Source organism: Adiantum capillus-veneris, chromosome 18 (assembly GCF_014529385.1).
Source record: "Adiantum capillus-veneris isolate H3 chromosome 18, ASM1452938v2, whole genome shotgun sequence".
Classification (NCBI taxonomy): domain Eukaryota; kingdom Viridiplantae; phylum Streptophyta; class Polypodiopsida; order Polypodiales; family Pteridaceae; genus Adiantum; species Adiantum capillus-veneris.
The window spans coordinates 23670337-23683630 of record NC_140948.1 but is presented as its reverse complement, the minus strand read 5'-3'; the positions used below and the strand labels follow the sequence as shown (position 1 = coordinate 23683630).

Genomic DNA, 13294 nt, shown 5'->3' with positions numbered 1-13294 from the left:
TGGCCTTCTGCCGCTGCAAGCTAAAAAGGTGCCATTGGAAGGCTCCTCCTCACTCAAGAGACCACCACCCAGGTAAACTTGGTGAAAAAAAGTAAACTCGGACCTTGAAGTGAACAGTATTGGTCCAGCAAATGGGAACCTAGCCCAAAAACAATCAAAGATGGGTTATATCAAAGGGTCATTGGGAAGATGGAAAAGGGCGAGAATCCTTGCCGTTCATGTACAAGGCAGATGATTGCAACTTAATTCAGGAGCGAGTGTGTGTAATACATCGCCATTGCGATTGCTCAGGATGACAGCGCTGTTTATGGGCTTTCTGTCTGGTCGCCCATTATCAAGCTTTCCATTTCTGCGCCAATCATTCAGTAAGAGCTCTCCTTCCTCTTGGTTGCTTCACCGTAAAGTGATTTTTATTCACATTTCGGCTTAGATTTTGTACTTGATGAAAGCATTCTGTGGTTTTGCCTGCGGATGGGAGCCTTTTGCGCGCGCGCACGCGCACGCACATACACACACACACACACAGAGAGAGAGAGAGAGAGAGAGAGAGAGAGAGAGAGAGAGAGAGAGAGAGAGAGAGAGAGAGAGAGAGAGAGAGAGAGAGAGAGAGATGTGGAACGCAATTGGGAGGATTTAAACTCTTTTGCTTGCTAAATCCAGAAATTAAACTCGAAATTTCTCTGTGATATGTATTTGATTTGTGCTTAGCATCTGCTATGTGCGTGTCCCATGTATTCATGTCCATATATATAGATTAGAAATGCGGATGGTTTGGAAGGTTGCTGGTGGTTTTTAGGAAATTGTTACACTCTAAACTACTGTGCAGGCACCTGTTGTACGTTGAAATACTGAAATGTATCATCAAGCAAAAACATTTTCTACAACGAGTCTTGTGCACCATCGAGGCTCGGGACCACCAGAGCATCATTTTACTCCAATTCCGAGCATGCCTATGAGCAATGAGGGAGGGGATATTGCGTCCAGAGTAGCAGCAGCATCCTCAAAGCAGCGACTACGATGGACCACGGAGCTACATGATCGGTTTGTTGAAGCTGTTACTCAGCTCGGGGGCCCAGATAGTGAGTTCTTGAAAGGCCTCAGCTTCCTTCTTTTGGTTGTTTTAACATGAGCGTGGATGCCTTATGGTTACTCCAGCAACTGTTTGTGGCATGATCCGAGCACCAATAGAGTGCACATGTTCACCATACTCTAGTGAATGGTAGCAGACATGCTAATGTAGTTTCTTTGGGAAATCCATTCAATGTTTTATGCGACAGCTTATGCTTTCACAGTGATGCATCAAGTGTTTGTGAGCTGTCCAAATTCTTTTCATTGCATTCTGGGTCTTCCCAACCATCTATTCTGAATCAGGGGAGAAGCATAACTAGCCATACTATTTATCTGGGCCAAGTTACAAACGGAACGTAATTATTTGCAAGTGTTAAGGCTATGAAACGGCAATAAAAGATTGGTGAAATCTTGCTCGGGGAAAAGATTTTGTCTCTTTAGATTGAGGCTTACAAGTCAAGAAAAAATGCTTTTTGCATAATTAGGATTCCTTTTTCAAAACTACCTTTCCTTAGTAGTAGATGAGAAATGGTACACAAAATTGATAAAGCAGGTATTCATGGCTTGCCACTCACATACTGACCTAAAGCTTAAAGTTGATGGATGCTCCCGCTCTCTGTGTGTTGTAGTGCTGTGTTTTAATGCTTGTATTTCATTTGTTTTCAATCTCTATAAGCCTAGCTTATAATCTTTTTTTCCGGTGATAAAAAGTGATTACAGTTTGCTGACTGCTAGTGCTTTGGAAGTTTTGTATAGATTTGCGGTGGCACAGGCTGGCTAAAGAATTTGGCAAGCTAGCTTGCTGATTGCCTTTCTGCCCCACTCATTGGCCTTAAAGGGCCTAAAAACATGCATTTTGCCGCGTGTACATGCCTGCTAAATGAGGTGGGGCGACAGCATGCGAAATGCTAGAGAGCTCTAGTGGGGGTTCCGTGATTGACGGGCGTGTCCGTATAGTGCCACATCTGCACCTGTTTCCGCATATTATTGGCTTCTCCATATAGTGCCATGTTAGCAGATCTTGGGGTTCCCTTTCAGTGGTCTTAAACCCCGAGGAGTGCCACATCACCAAACTTGTGACATACCGCCCTCTTGAAAGAAGAGTAATCATCTGCGATCAGACCCGCAAAATGAAATTTGATTCTTTAACAGACACTGCCTTTGTGTATACTGCCTCTTGAAAGAAGAGTAATCATCTGCAATCAGACCCGCAAAACTAAATCTGATTCTTTAACGGACACTGCCTTTATGTATATATGCCAATGCCCATTAGTGCCAAACAACACATTTTCTAGCATGCATTAAACCATATAGTTCCACAATCAGATTTTCTTCTAGTCATCTCATCCGCATCAGAGATCTTGATATTTTGGCATAGCAATGTTAGCCATCAAAACCAGACCTGCTGATTTAAAGGGGCGTCATGGTGCACTAAGATCACATTCCTAGGCAATCTCATCCAATCTGGAACTATTGATGCACCAAATTCATATGGTTTACAAAATGCTTCTATGATACTGAACTATTGATGCACTAGATTCATATTGTTCACAAAATGCTTTACAAGAAGACATAGAGTTCACATGTGCAAACAAATAACATAAAACATCATATTTAACCAAATGCTCCTCATACCAAAATTTGTGTCTTTCAAAGGGTTCCGAAGTACAACTAAACGCTCCCCAGACCGAAGTATGCATTCTTCAAAGGTCATATACAACCTAATGCTTCCTAGATTGTAGCCTCCGTCGCTCGAAGGTTTCCAAGTACAACTAAACGCTCCCCAAACCGCAGCGTGCGTCGTTTAGAGGTCCAAATATTATAGATGATTCCCAGACCATAGCTTGCGTTGTCTAGAGTTTCTCAAACAACATTGAAACCATCACTAAAATTAGTCGGGGTTGGTCTTTGTAAGATGAACTCGAAGGACGATTGGCTTGCCATTTTGGATCAAAGTGATTGTTCTGTTTCGCACCTGGATGTTAGCATCATTCTTGTCATTTGAAGGCATGCCCAAAAGAGCGTTGCAGTGTCGTAACTTCATGATATGGAAATCTGCCTTGGTGTGGTACCCTTGAATGGTGACAGGAAGGGCACCAATGAGTGGTACAACTTTACTGGTATCCCATGTAGCTAGATTGGCCTCTGTAACAAACTTGGACACCCCAAGTCAAGATTCTACCGCGACACAATAGAGATTCACTTCAAAACAGTTCACACTTAACAATTAAGTCGACACGGCCCAGCATAGTTCCGTGCCTAGAGATATTGGCACCAAAGACTGGTCCCCCTTTCGGTATTTCTTTTTGTATTAATCTGTGTTCAAAGTAGAAGAGAGTGGGTAGGTGCTCACTCTCAGACTCTGCGTCTAGATGCTCTGAGAAGTGAGGCCCTGCCCACTTATTTATTGGTTACAAGGGATGCCCAAAAGCAGAGCCCAAAAGCATTCAATTTTTAAAAGCTTTCAAAATAAAGCATTTGGCCCAAAAGCTGTCCCAAAATTCAGCCAGCATAAAATCAGGAATTCCGTACAACTATGTTAGCGTAAAAAGCGAAAATCCGTTAGCACTGCCAGCGCTTTTTGAAAAGCGCTTCAAAAAGCGCTGCAAAATCCGGAGATTCGTATGGCAGTCCGTACAACTTGCCAGACGTTCCGCAGAGGCTCTACATACCGGAACGGCTGGGAATGGGCAGATTTTCAGATTTTGGTGATTTGTCTTGTGAGCCTTCTCCTTGTTAAATGTCCTTCCCCCACCCCTTACCTTCACAATGCACACAAGTTCTCAAGGGCCAAAGCTAAGCTCTACCCTCTCGAGTCTCGACTCTCAAGCTCTAGCCTCTTTCAAGCTTTCAAGTCTAGACTCTAGAGTCTACAAGGCTAAAAGCTCTCCCCCTCTCTCTTAAGCTCTCTCCCTCTCTCTCAACACTTTCAAGCTCTCTCTCTCTCTCTCTCTCTCCCCCCCCTTCCCTCTCTCCCCCTCTCAAGCTCTCAAGTCTACACGACACACGTTTGCCATAGTAAGGCTGAATGGTCTTCAAATCAAGTGTTTTGTGAGTGCTAAGAGTCAAAGGACACTCCTTTTCGTGAGGATCCTATCGCGGTTTGTCACAAGACGGGCACCACGTGCCAATAGAAAAGAACAGACTGAACAGACTTTTAGCACTTCAATAACAACTGAACTGAAAGAGAGACGACACGCAACACGGAGTGGCGGAATTTCACCCAAGAGAGTATTGGCCCCAAACCTTGGCGCCCCTTTCAGTATTTCTTTATATTGTATCAACACAGTACAAGTCGGTACTCCAGACTCTACACCTTCTCCAAGAAGCATGCCAGAGAATGAGCCCTAACCTCATATTTAAAGGCCCTTGGCCTAAAAAGCAATTACAGTGAAAAGCCTTCAAACTCAAAAGCATCTGGTCTAAAAAGCAATGCCAAAAAGCTTTCAGCGTAAATCACGGAAATCCGTACAGTTGCCACGTCATCATGCCAGCGCAAAACGCGGAAATCCGTACAGCATGCCACGTCATCATGTCAGTGCAATTTTCGGAAAAACTAGTTTGCGGGTCCTGCTTTATTTTAATCCTTTATGTCACTTGGGGCCCCATCGGACGGGGTCCCAATAAGTTGGTAGGACTTCTTCTTCTGTTACTTGTTCTCTTAGGGTTTAGGCCCCTCGGCCAGCATCTGCAAGTTGGCTCCATTCTTTAGGGTTTTGACACGTCAGCAATTTGTGACCTCTCCCCTTCTTGAAAGAGAGTAATCGTCCACGATTACAGTATATTTGCAAAACAACTCAAGTTAGCTAAAAAATTTCCGATGGACATTCCGAGGGACAATTAGTGTGCTCTTTTTATTAAGGAGTTAGCTTCTCCTTTCTGCTCTTTTGATCAAGGAGTTAGCTTCTCCTTTCATCCAGATCAGAACTCTTGATATTCCGACGTAGTAAAATTAGCCATCACACCCAGACCGTACTGATCTTCCACGGGTGTCTTGATGCGCTAAAATTACATACCCAGGCAATCTCATCCAATTAGGAATATTCAGTAATTGACACATCACAATGCAACACAAATGCTCACATATGCATGTTACAAGACACAACAAACAGCGCCACTGAGCACTTCCCCGAGACAAATGGTCTGCGGTATGAAGCTACTCAACAACTACCTCGTCATTCCCCCCGCAAATAACCTAAAAAGGTCCAGGCCATGAGCTCAGAGGACTGTACAACCAAACGCTCCCTAGACTGCAGTCTGCGTCGCTCGGAGGTTCAAGCATACAACCAAACGCTCCCCAGGCATTGGTGTGCGTCGTTCGGAGGTTTTCTAGCATACAACTAAACGCTCCCCATGCATTGGCCTGCGTCGTTCCGAGGTTCAAACATTACCAAAACAACATTTCTCACTTCTCCACCCGAGAGTAAAAATCACCAATCAATGAAACCAGTATTAAAACCAGAGTCAAACATTTCAAATCGGCACCAAGACAGGTTTAAAACAAATGGCATCCATTTCAAACAAAGTTCAAACAATACTTTCTCAAACAATGTTCAAAAGTATCTAACTAGAAAACAACTAGCGAGGTCATTCAAGGTTTTGTTCGGACAACCGAACTTTGAGGACAACGGGCTTACCCTTCTGCATCACGGTGATGGTTCGGTTCCGGACCTGGAGAGTTGCATCATTCTTGTCGTGCAAGGGCATGCCCAAGAGAACGTCGCAATTGCCCAACTTCATAATGTGGAAATCGGCTTTTCCATGATAATCCTGTAAAGTCACTGGAAGTGTACCAATGAGCGGTACCGCTTTCTGAGTTTGCCCCGTGGCTAGCTCAGCTTCAATTTCTCCACCCTCTGCATCATAATCAAAGTGCATTTGCTTCAAGAGTTCTGGATGGATGAAGTTCTCCATAGCTCCGGGGTCAAAGAAAATAAGGGCTTTCCGGGATCAAAGAAAATAAGGGCTTTCAAGCCGTTGACTTTTCCATAAGCTCTGCATAATTCATTAAAACTCTCGAGGTGTATACCATAAATATTGGGTACTAGTCCAATAGCAGGTCTAGCCTTCTTGGCCGGAGGTGGCTGCGGACATCTGTCTGTCGTGGGAGCAGAAGGTTGCACCAAGGACGCCGAGGCTCGCTCAGGACATGTATTGAATGTATGCCTTGTTTGGAAACATTCGAAGCATCGGCCTTCTTGTAACAAGGCGTCTCGTTGACGTTGTGTTAGACGAGGCCTTGAGGTTGGTTTTCATGGGATTCTCGAGAATTTGTTTGTTGTTGTCGGGAGTTCTGGTTAGTGGCCGGAGGTTCTTCTGTGGTAAACTCCAACTTTCCTTTCATGAGCTTGTAGCCGACCGCGGCATGGTCCATAAGCTCTTGCATGGTAGAGATTTGCTTGGAGAGACAATATTCCTGCAATGGTGATGGTAGTCCAATGGTGTAGCGCTCGCACTGGTCCTTCAAGGGAATGAACTTAAAGGAGGACACCGGAAGGTACACGTCGAGAAACCTTTGGTTATAGTCATCCATGGTTTTGGTGGCAAGCATTTTTCAAGTTGCCCCACTCTGCCAAAATCCGGACTTCAAACATCGAAGTCATGTAACTACGTGCAAAAACTGTCTTGAAAGCTTGCCAGGTCCTTAGAGCATGCGGTTGTGTCGCGATTGAACTCCACCATTGCATAGCATTATCTTTAAGAAATCCCGCTGCTCGAGAAATCTTGGATTCTTCTGTATATTTCCCCAAAGCATAGATGTTGTCGAATTGCTGTAGGAACTGCAATGTTTTCTTGCGATCTTTCACCCTGGAAAATGTGAAAAATTTGACTGTCGTGCCACCATCTTTGAAATCTTTGAGTTGGTTAGGCGCATGTCCCGGGTATGGATAATAAGGGTATCCATATGGGCTCCAAACATTGTAGCCTGGTGGCGGCGGTGGTGGAGGTGGGGGCAATGGCGGTGGCAAAGGCGGTTGCATTGGATCAGGGTTAGATGGGTGCACCATATTTGTGAAGACTCCCCCGATCGGAACAGATGGCTGAGAAGGTTGCCTGTTGGAAGCTCTCGTACTTTCTGGTGCTGGAGGAGGAGGTACCACCTGGGGCATCCAAGGGGATAACATGTAGCTCAAAAATTGTTGAAAACTTTGCAGCATCGGAAGATTGTGCTGAGGATGCCGCGAAACAATGTCGTGAAGCTCGTTGTGCAGAAACTGCAAATATTCTACTGAATCCATGAATTCCAATTCTTTATGGCTTATGCCCTGTAAGACACAGCGATGAAGACGGGAGCATGCCCAATGTGCGATGAAGTAAGGGTGGGAGTGGCTAATAAGTCCCGATCCCTCAAATAAAATTCCAATAGCTCTGTGTGTTCTTTTGTAGGACCGGTATGCTTTCAGAAAAGCACACGCTTGATGCTCTGATACCACTGCCACAAGACGGGCACCACGTGCCAATAGAAAAGAACAGACTGAACAAATTGTTAGCACTTCAATAACAACTGAACTAAAAGAGAGAGACGACACGCGACACGGAGTGGCGGAATTCCACTCCAGAGAGTATTGGCCCCAAACCTTGGCACCCCTTTCGGTATTTCTTTATATGTCATCAACACAGTACAAGCCGGTACTCCAGACTCTGCACCTTCTCCAGGAAGCATGCCAAAGAATGAGCCCTAACCTCATATCTAAAGGCCCTTTGCCTAAAAGGCAATTACAGTGAAAAGCCTTCAAACTCAAATGATCCGGTCCAAAAAGCAATGCCAAAAAGCTGTCAGCGTAAATCACGAAAATACGTACAACTGCCACGTCATCATGCCAGCGCAAAACGCGGAAATCCGTACAACATGCCACGTCATCATGTCAGCGCAATTTTCGGAAAAACTGCCATGTCATCAGTTTGCGGGTCCTTCTTTATTTTAATCCTTTATGTCACTTGGGGCCCCATCGGACGGGGTCCCCATTAGTTGGTAGGACTTCTTCTTCTGTTACTTGTTCTCTTAGGGTTTAGGCCCCTCGGCCAGCATCTGCAAGTTGGTTCCATTCTTTAGGTTTTGACACGTCAGCAGTTTGTGACACCGTTCCGCGTTCCGGGTAATTATGTGTCAAACAAGGTTGTGCAGGTTGAGTTAAAGTGTTGGGAGAATCTTGAGATTTTGTGCGTTGCGGTCGAGCATTCTGGGTGTTTGCCGGTAAATCATTAGAGATAAATTCCAATCTTCCCTTCATAAGTTTGTAGTTGGCCCCAACATGGTCCATAAGCTCTTGGATTGTCGAAAGTTGCTTGGACATACGGTATTTTTGTAGGGGGTGATGGAAGTCCTATGGTGTAGCGTTCACATTGGTCCTCCAAAGTCATCAGCTTGAAGAAAGACACTAGAAGGTAGATGTCTAAAAACTAAAAGCTAGAGTCTTCCATAGTCCCCACGGCTAGCATTTTCAAGTTAACTCACTTTGCCAGAAGTTGCAATTCAAACGAGGATGTCATGTAACTTCGGGCAAAAATATTCTTCAAAGCTTGCCAAGTTCTTGGAGCGTAAGGCTTGTTAGCTATAGAACTCCTCCACTACATAGCATTGTATTTGAGAAAAGTGGCGGCTCGAGAGATTTTTGATTTTTTTGTATAGTTTCGAGAGCATAAATATTGTTGAACTGTTGCACGAACTAAAAAGCTTTCGTCCGATCTTTCTGTCCCGAAAAAGTGTGAATTTTTACTATAGATCCACCATCCTTGAAGTCCTTGGACTGATGTTGTGCAAGTCTCTTTAGTAGATAATGGGGGTAGGCATACGGGCTCCAACCGTTATACCTAGGTGGTGGTGGGGTAAGTGGTGGCAACGACGGTGGCAAAGGAGGTTGCATCGGCATCGGATTGCACCATGTTCCTGAAAACTCCCCTGATTGGAATAGAAGATTGTGTAGGTTGTCGAGAGGGGGCCCTTGTAATTTGAGGAGGAAAAGCCTACGACAATAGAGGTGGCAACATGTATTTGAAAAATTGTTGAAAGCTCTATAGAATCGGAAGGTTTTTCTGATGATGCTTTTAGAGTATATCGTGGAGTTCGTCGAGGAGAAAATGCAGTTACTCTGTAAAATCAAGAAGCGCCATCTTGTCCTGTCTCTTTAGGGAGTGGACGGTGTGCTCTCAGAAGAGCAGACGCCTGAATATCTGATACCATTGTAACGGGAGGCTATCATGCGCCAACTGAAAAGAACAAACTGGAACAGATGTATAGCACTTCAAAACAACTGGGGAGAGAGAGAGAGAGAGAGAGAGAGAGAGAGAGAGAGAGAGAGAGAATCCACGCGGTAGACATAGAATGGTGGAGTGCCATTCCCAGTGAGCGTTGGCCCCAAAACCTTGGTTCCCCTTTTAGTATTTCTTTTGTATTGCTTCAACAAGGTACAATTCTCGAACTCTACTCTGCTTCCTATAAATTGGAATGCTAGAGAGTCTCTAGAGAGCCTTAGTTACATATTTAAAGGCCTTTGGCCTCGAGAAGCATCTTCAGTTAAAAGCTCCCACTTCTAAAAGCTCTGCTCTGCAAAAGCTGGCGCAAATTATCTGTTACCGCAAAACGTGGGTGTATACATGGCTCTGTGATTTACAGGCTTGTCTGTAAAATGCCACCTCAGTATCTGTTTTCACACATTATGGGCCTGCTCGTATGGTGCCACGTCAACAGATCCTAGGGTTCCCTTTTGCTCGGCCGGTTGTCCGGTAAGTTGGGGAACCTTTTAGTGGCCTCACGCCCTAGGGGTGCCATGTCACCAAACTTGTGACAAGCTCTCGCCCTCCTTTAGTTGAGCTTGCAGCGAACCTTGCAAGCAAAGGGCCGTACATTGAGTGGCGATTGTTGGTCTTCGTGGGAGATGCAGTACCTGCTGCAACTTGGCGAATCTTTGGTCCAAGTTGATGGGCCAATTTTCTTTTCTTTGTTTGCCTTCTTGTTTATGCTTTGTTTTGTTTTTGGTTTCTTTCAGCTTGCTTTCCATTGCTCTGGTTTGTGTGTGTGTGTGTGAGTTTGTATGTGCCGGGTGTGTGTAGAGTCTGGTTTTTGCAAGCTTTGCTTTTCCCGTGCTCTGTAAACTGACTTGTGGGTGGGTGAATATGTGTGTGTAGGCCATATGGTTGGGTGCGTGGGTGTTGGTGAAATTTGTTTTACAGCATGTTGTTTGTTTGATTTCAATGGTTTCTTTATTTTCTGTTTTCTTCATCGTGTTCCTTGTCTTTAATTTCGTGTGAGCTTTGTAGTGGCTTGTCTCCGCATTGCGTTGTTTGAGCTTACTATCGTTGACTTGCTGCTCTACTGTTTACTCGCTCTACTAGGTTTCTTCATCAGGTTCCCAAAAGGTGGTGGTCATCCAAGTCGCCTCCACTGTCTCTTGGAGTTCCCTCCCTAACTTTGCTCCTCAGGAGCCACCTTCAGCAAGTGGACCGGTTTCTATCATGGCTGATAGCTCCTTGTTAGCTCTAGTGAAGTGCTTTGTTGCTCATCTTGTAGCATTCTCCTGCAATTTCTTCGTGATATCAGGTGCCTTTTCTCCCTCATCTTCGTGATTGACTTCTCTTTCCTTCTGTTTATCCATTGCCTTCTGCTATCAGATCTTACCAGCTGGTGGGCAATGCATGACATTAGAACTCTTGCAGATGTTCCTTGTCCTTTTCACCGCTGGTGGCTTTTGGTGGTTCAGGTTTTTGATACTTTGCTCAAAGCTGGCGCCAGTCTTTGGAGCCAATCTCTCTTGGCATGGAACTACGTCGGGCAGTGTCGACTCATTTATTGTGAAGTGTACTAAGTGAATCTCTATTGTGTCGTGACAAAATCTAGACTTGGGGTGTCCAAGTTTTGTTACAGGGTGTCTTGGGGGGATCCACTTGAAGCCATCTCCAAACAACCAATCGGGCGTAACAACATTGTCAACCCAAAAAGCCACTGTCTTCCTCCAGGTCAATGTTCTCGATGCGCAACAAAAAACCTTAAGAGCCAGCTCGCACGTGTGCAAATTGGCCTCCTGGCCCTCCAAGTACATGCCTGAATCGTCAGCAAACTCAATGTTCAACAGCTTCTCCCCCCCTAATAGGCAGCTCTAATCCACACAAACCAACCTCCTGTTAAGTCAAAAATCTGCTCATCGTCTCAGCATAGAAGATAAAAGGGAAGGGGGCAAGATGGCAGTCCTTTCTAATTGTGTGAGCATGAAGCTTCCCCTCAATAGTCATACATACACCTCCATGAATGCCTCAAGGCCCAAAAGCAGTTGACCAAAAGGTCTCATAGCCACCATGCAGAATCTGACCACAACCCCAAATACGGCTCTCACAAAGATGATGCTCCTTGAAGCATAAGTAAATCTATCATACCACCCACAAGGCATCTTTGAAGCTCTTGATGCAGGTGACCCCTCTCGCTCTGAAACTAGGGTCCATCTAAACCCTGCACATTCCATGAGACAATCCTCATGGGATCAGAACGATGTTGCTACAACAACCAACCTCGCAATCTTGAAGGTTGGCTTGGATGGGAAGTAATTTGCATCCCAGCGCCCGAGATAGGCGTGTCTGCAGTACATGTCCAACCTAGGCCCAAGAAGAGCGTGCAGTCCTTAGGGCTACATCCTTTGTCAGGGATTTTTCATATACAAATACATAGCAAGGAGCACTCTGAGTGTTTGCGAAGAAGTGCACCACAATCTGTGTACATCTGGCTGAATCGAGTGGTGTCACACTGAACTTGGCCAGCAGCCAAAGTATTTGGATCAATCTGTCACTCCCAAGTCTACTATGTCTTGCGAAAATTCTAAAGCAGGGACTTGGAGCCAATCTAGGATTGTATGCAAAGTCCACTCCATGTGATCTCTGCTACACAGCGGGAAGGAGAAGCCAACCGCTGTGTCTAAAGCCTTGGTGTCTCTGGCAGCCAGAAAGAGAACGTGTACCATGAAACAGGCTGTCTTGAGGTTGGGAGATGGGTCATCCAGGAATTGGGTAAAGCCTTAGTCGAAGAAGTCTCACCGTCGACGAATGTCAAAACTGGGCAGCTCGCAAGGGACCGATGCAAAAGGAGAGGTCTGCACCAATAGCGGTGTCCTCAGATAGGACTATCCAACCTAACGGCTAGTAGCAAAAGCACTGTCAAGAGAACGGCGAGCTGCGGAAGAGAGTCCAGTCCCTTGTGCTTGAGGGGTAGTGCGAGAAGGGTCAGGAGAAGAAGCTGAGGCCTCATTTGGGGGGGGGGGGGGGAGGTGGGGGCGGAGCAGAGGAGTCGGTAGGCTTGGGGGGGGGGGGGGGGGGGGGGGTGTATGTGTGTGTGGAGGCATAAGAGGTGGGGCGGGCGGCGGCGAGGCTGAGGTGGATTGGAGCTCCTCAGGGGTATCATGTTGTAATGGGTCAAAGCGGCTCCTTTGGTTCCCTGTAGGAACCCACTGCTACTGGACTACCGTAGGTTGGCCACTAGGGGGGGCAGTGTGGCAAGCTCGTCCCTGTCGGCGGCAGCTGTGAACCTGCTTCCAGCCATCAACTGTCTGTGTCTGATCACCAGGCTATGTGCCTTGGGTACCTGTCTGTTGGGACTGATCAAACTTGGGAGGCTAAGTGTGCGGGCCGGGTCGAGATCTCGTGCAGGGAGAGGCCTTCGCCGGATGGCCCACCTGTCTGCAAATGAAGCACTGATTCGGGAGTCCCAAATACTCCATATTTTGGCGGAACCGGTGAGAGAAGGTTGCAGCAGCAGCGAGCAATCTCTCAGCTTATTCCAAAAATGTTACATGATTGATTGTTCTCTTCCTTCTGTTTATCCATTACCTTACAATAGTCAAATTATCCTTCTTGGCAAGCAATGCATGAAGTTCGAGCTCTTGCCATTGCAAATGTTCCTTGTCCCTTTCACTGCTAGTGGCTATTGGCGCTTTAGGTTTTTGATACATAGTAGCAGAGTTTGCTTTTGATGGAAGTGCCTATCTTTCAAAGGTTGTCATCCTCTCTTCATTTGGCTTGCGAGGGCACTTTTTACACTCTATAGGAGAGGTTTTTTACCTTGGCTTTTAGTTTTTAGAGTTGGCCATGTGGCTAGTAGCTTAGTTGTATCTAGTTTTTACAGTTTCTAGATTATCACCTTCGGGCTGCATTGCAATCAGCGATGTACTTGCCCTCAAAATCAGCACCATTTGGGCATTTTGATCAAGTAATAGAAATCAATGTATTTCTTTGCGCGCGCGTGCAC

General features: G+C 45.7%; 1 protein-coding gene across 2 annotated transcripts in view; it reads left to right on the top strand.

Moving 5' to 3' along the window:
• Positions 1–200: 200 nt before the first annotated feature.
• LOC147435348 (myb family transcription factor PHL7-like) overlaps positions 201–13294 on the top strand; it is a 47928-nt gene continuing 34834 nt past the window's right edge. The window contains exons 1-2 of one of the 2 annotated variants that reach the window (XM_086488408.1): positions 224–365; positions 827–1079. In XM_086488408.1, the coding sequence (XP_086344534.1) occupies positions 854–1079 (226 nt within the window). In that variant the 5' untranslated portion in view covers positions 224–365; positions 827–853. Of the gene's footprint in view, positions 366–826; positions 1080–13294 lie in introns of both variants that reach the window. The other variant, XM_086488409.1, reaches the window with a different exon arrangement.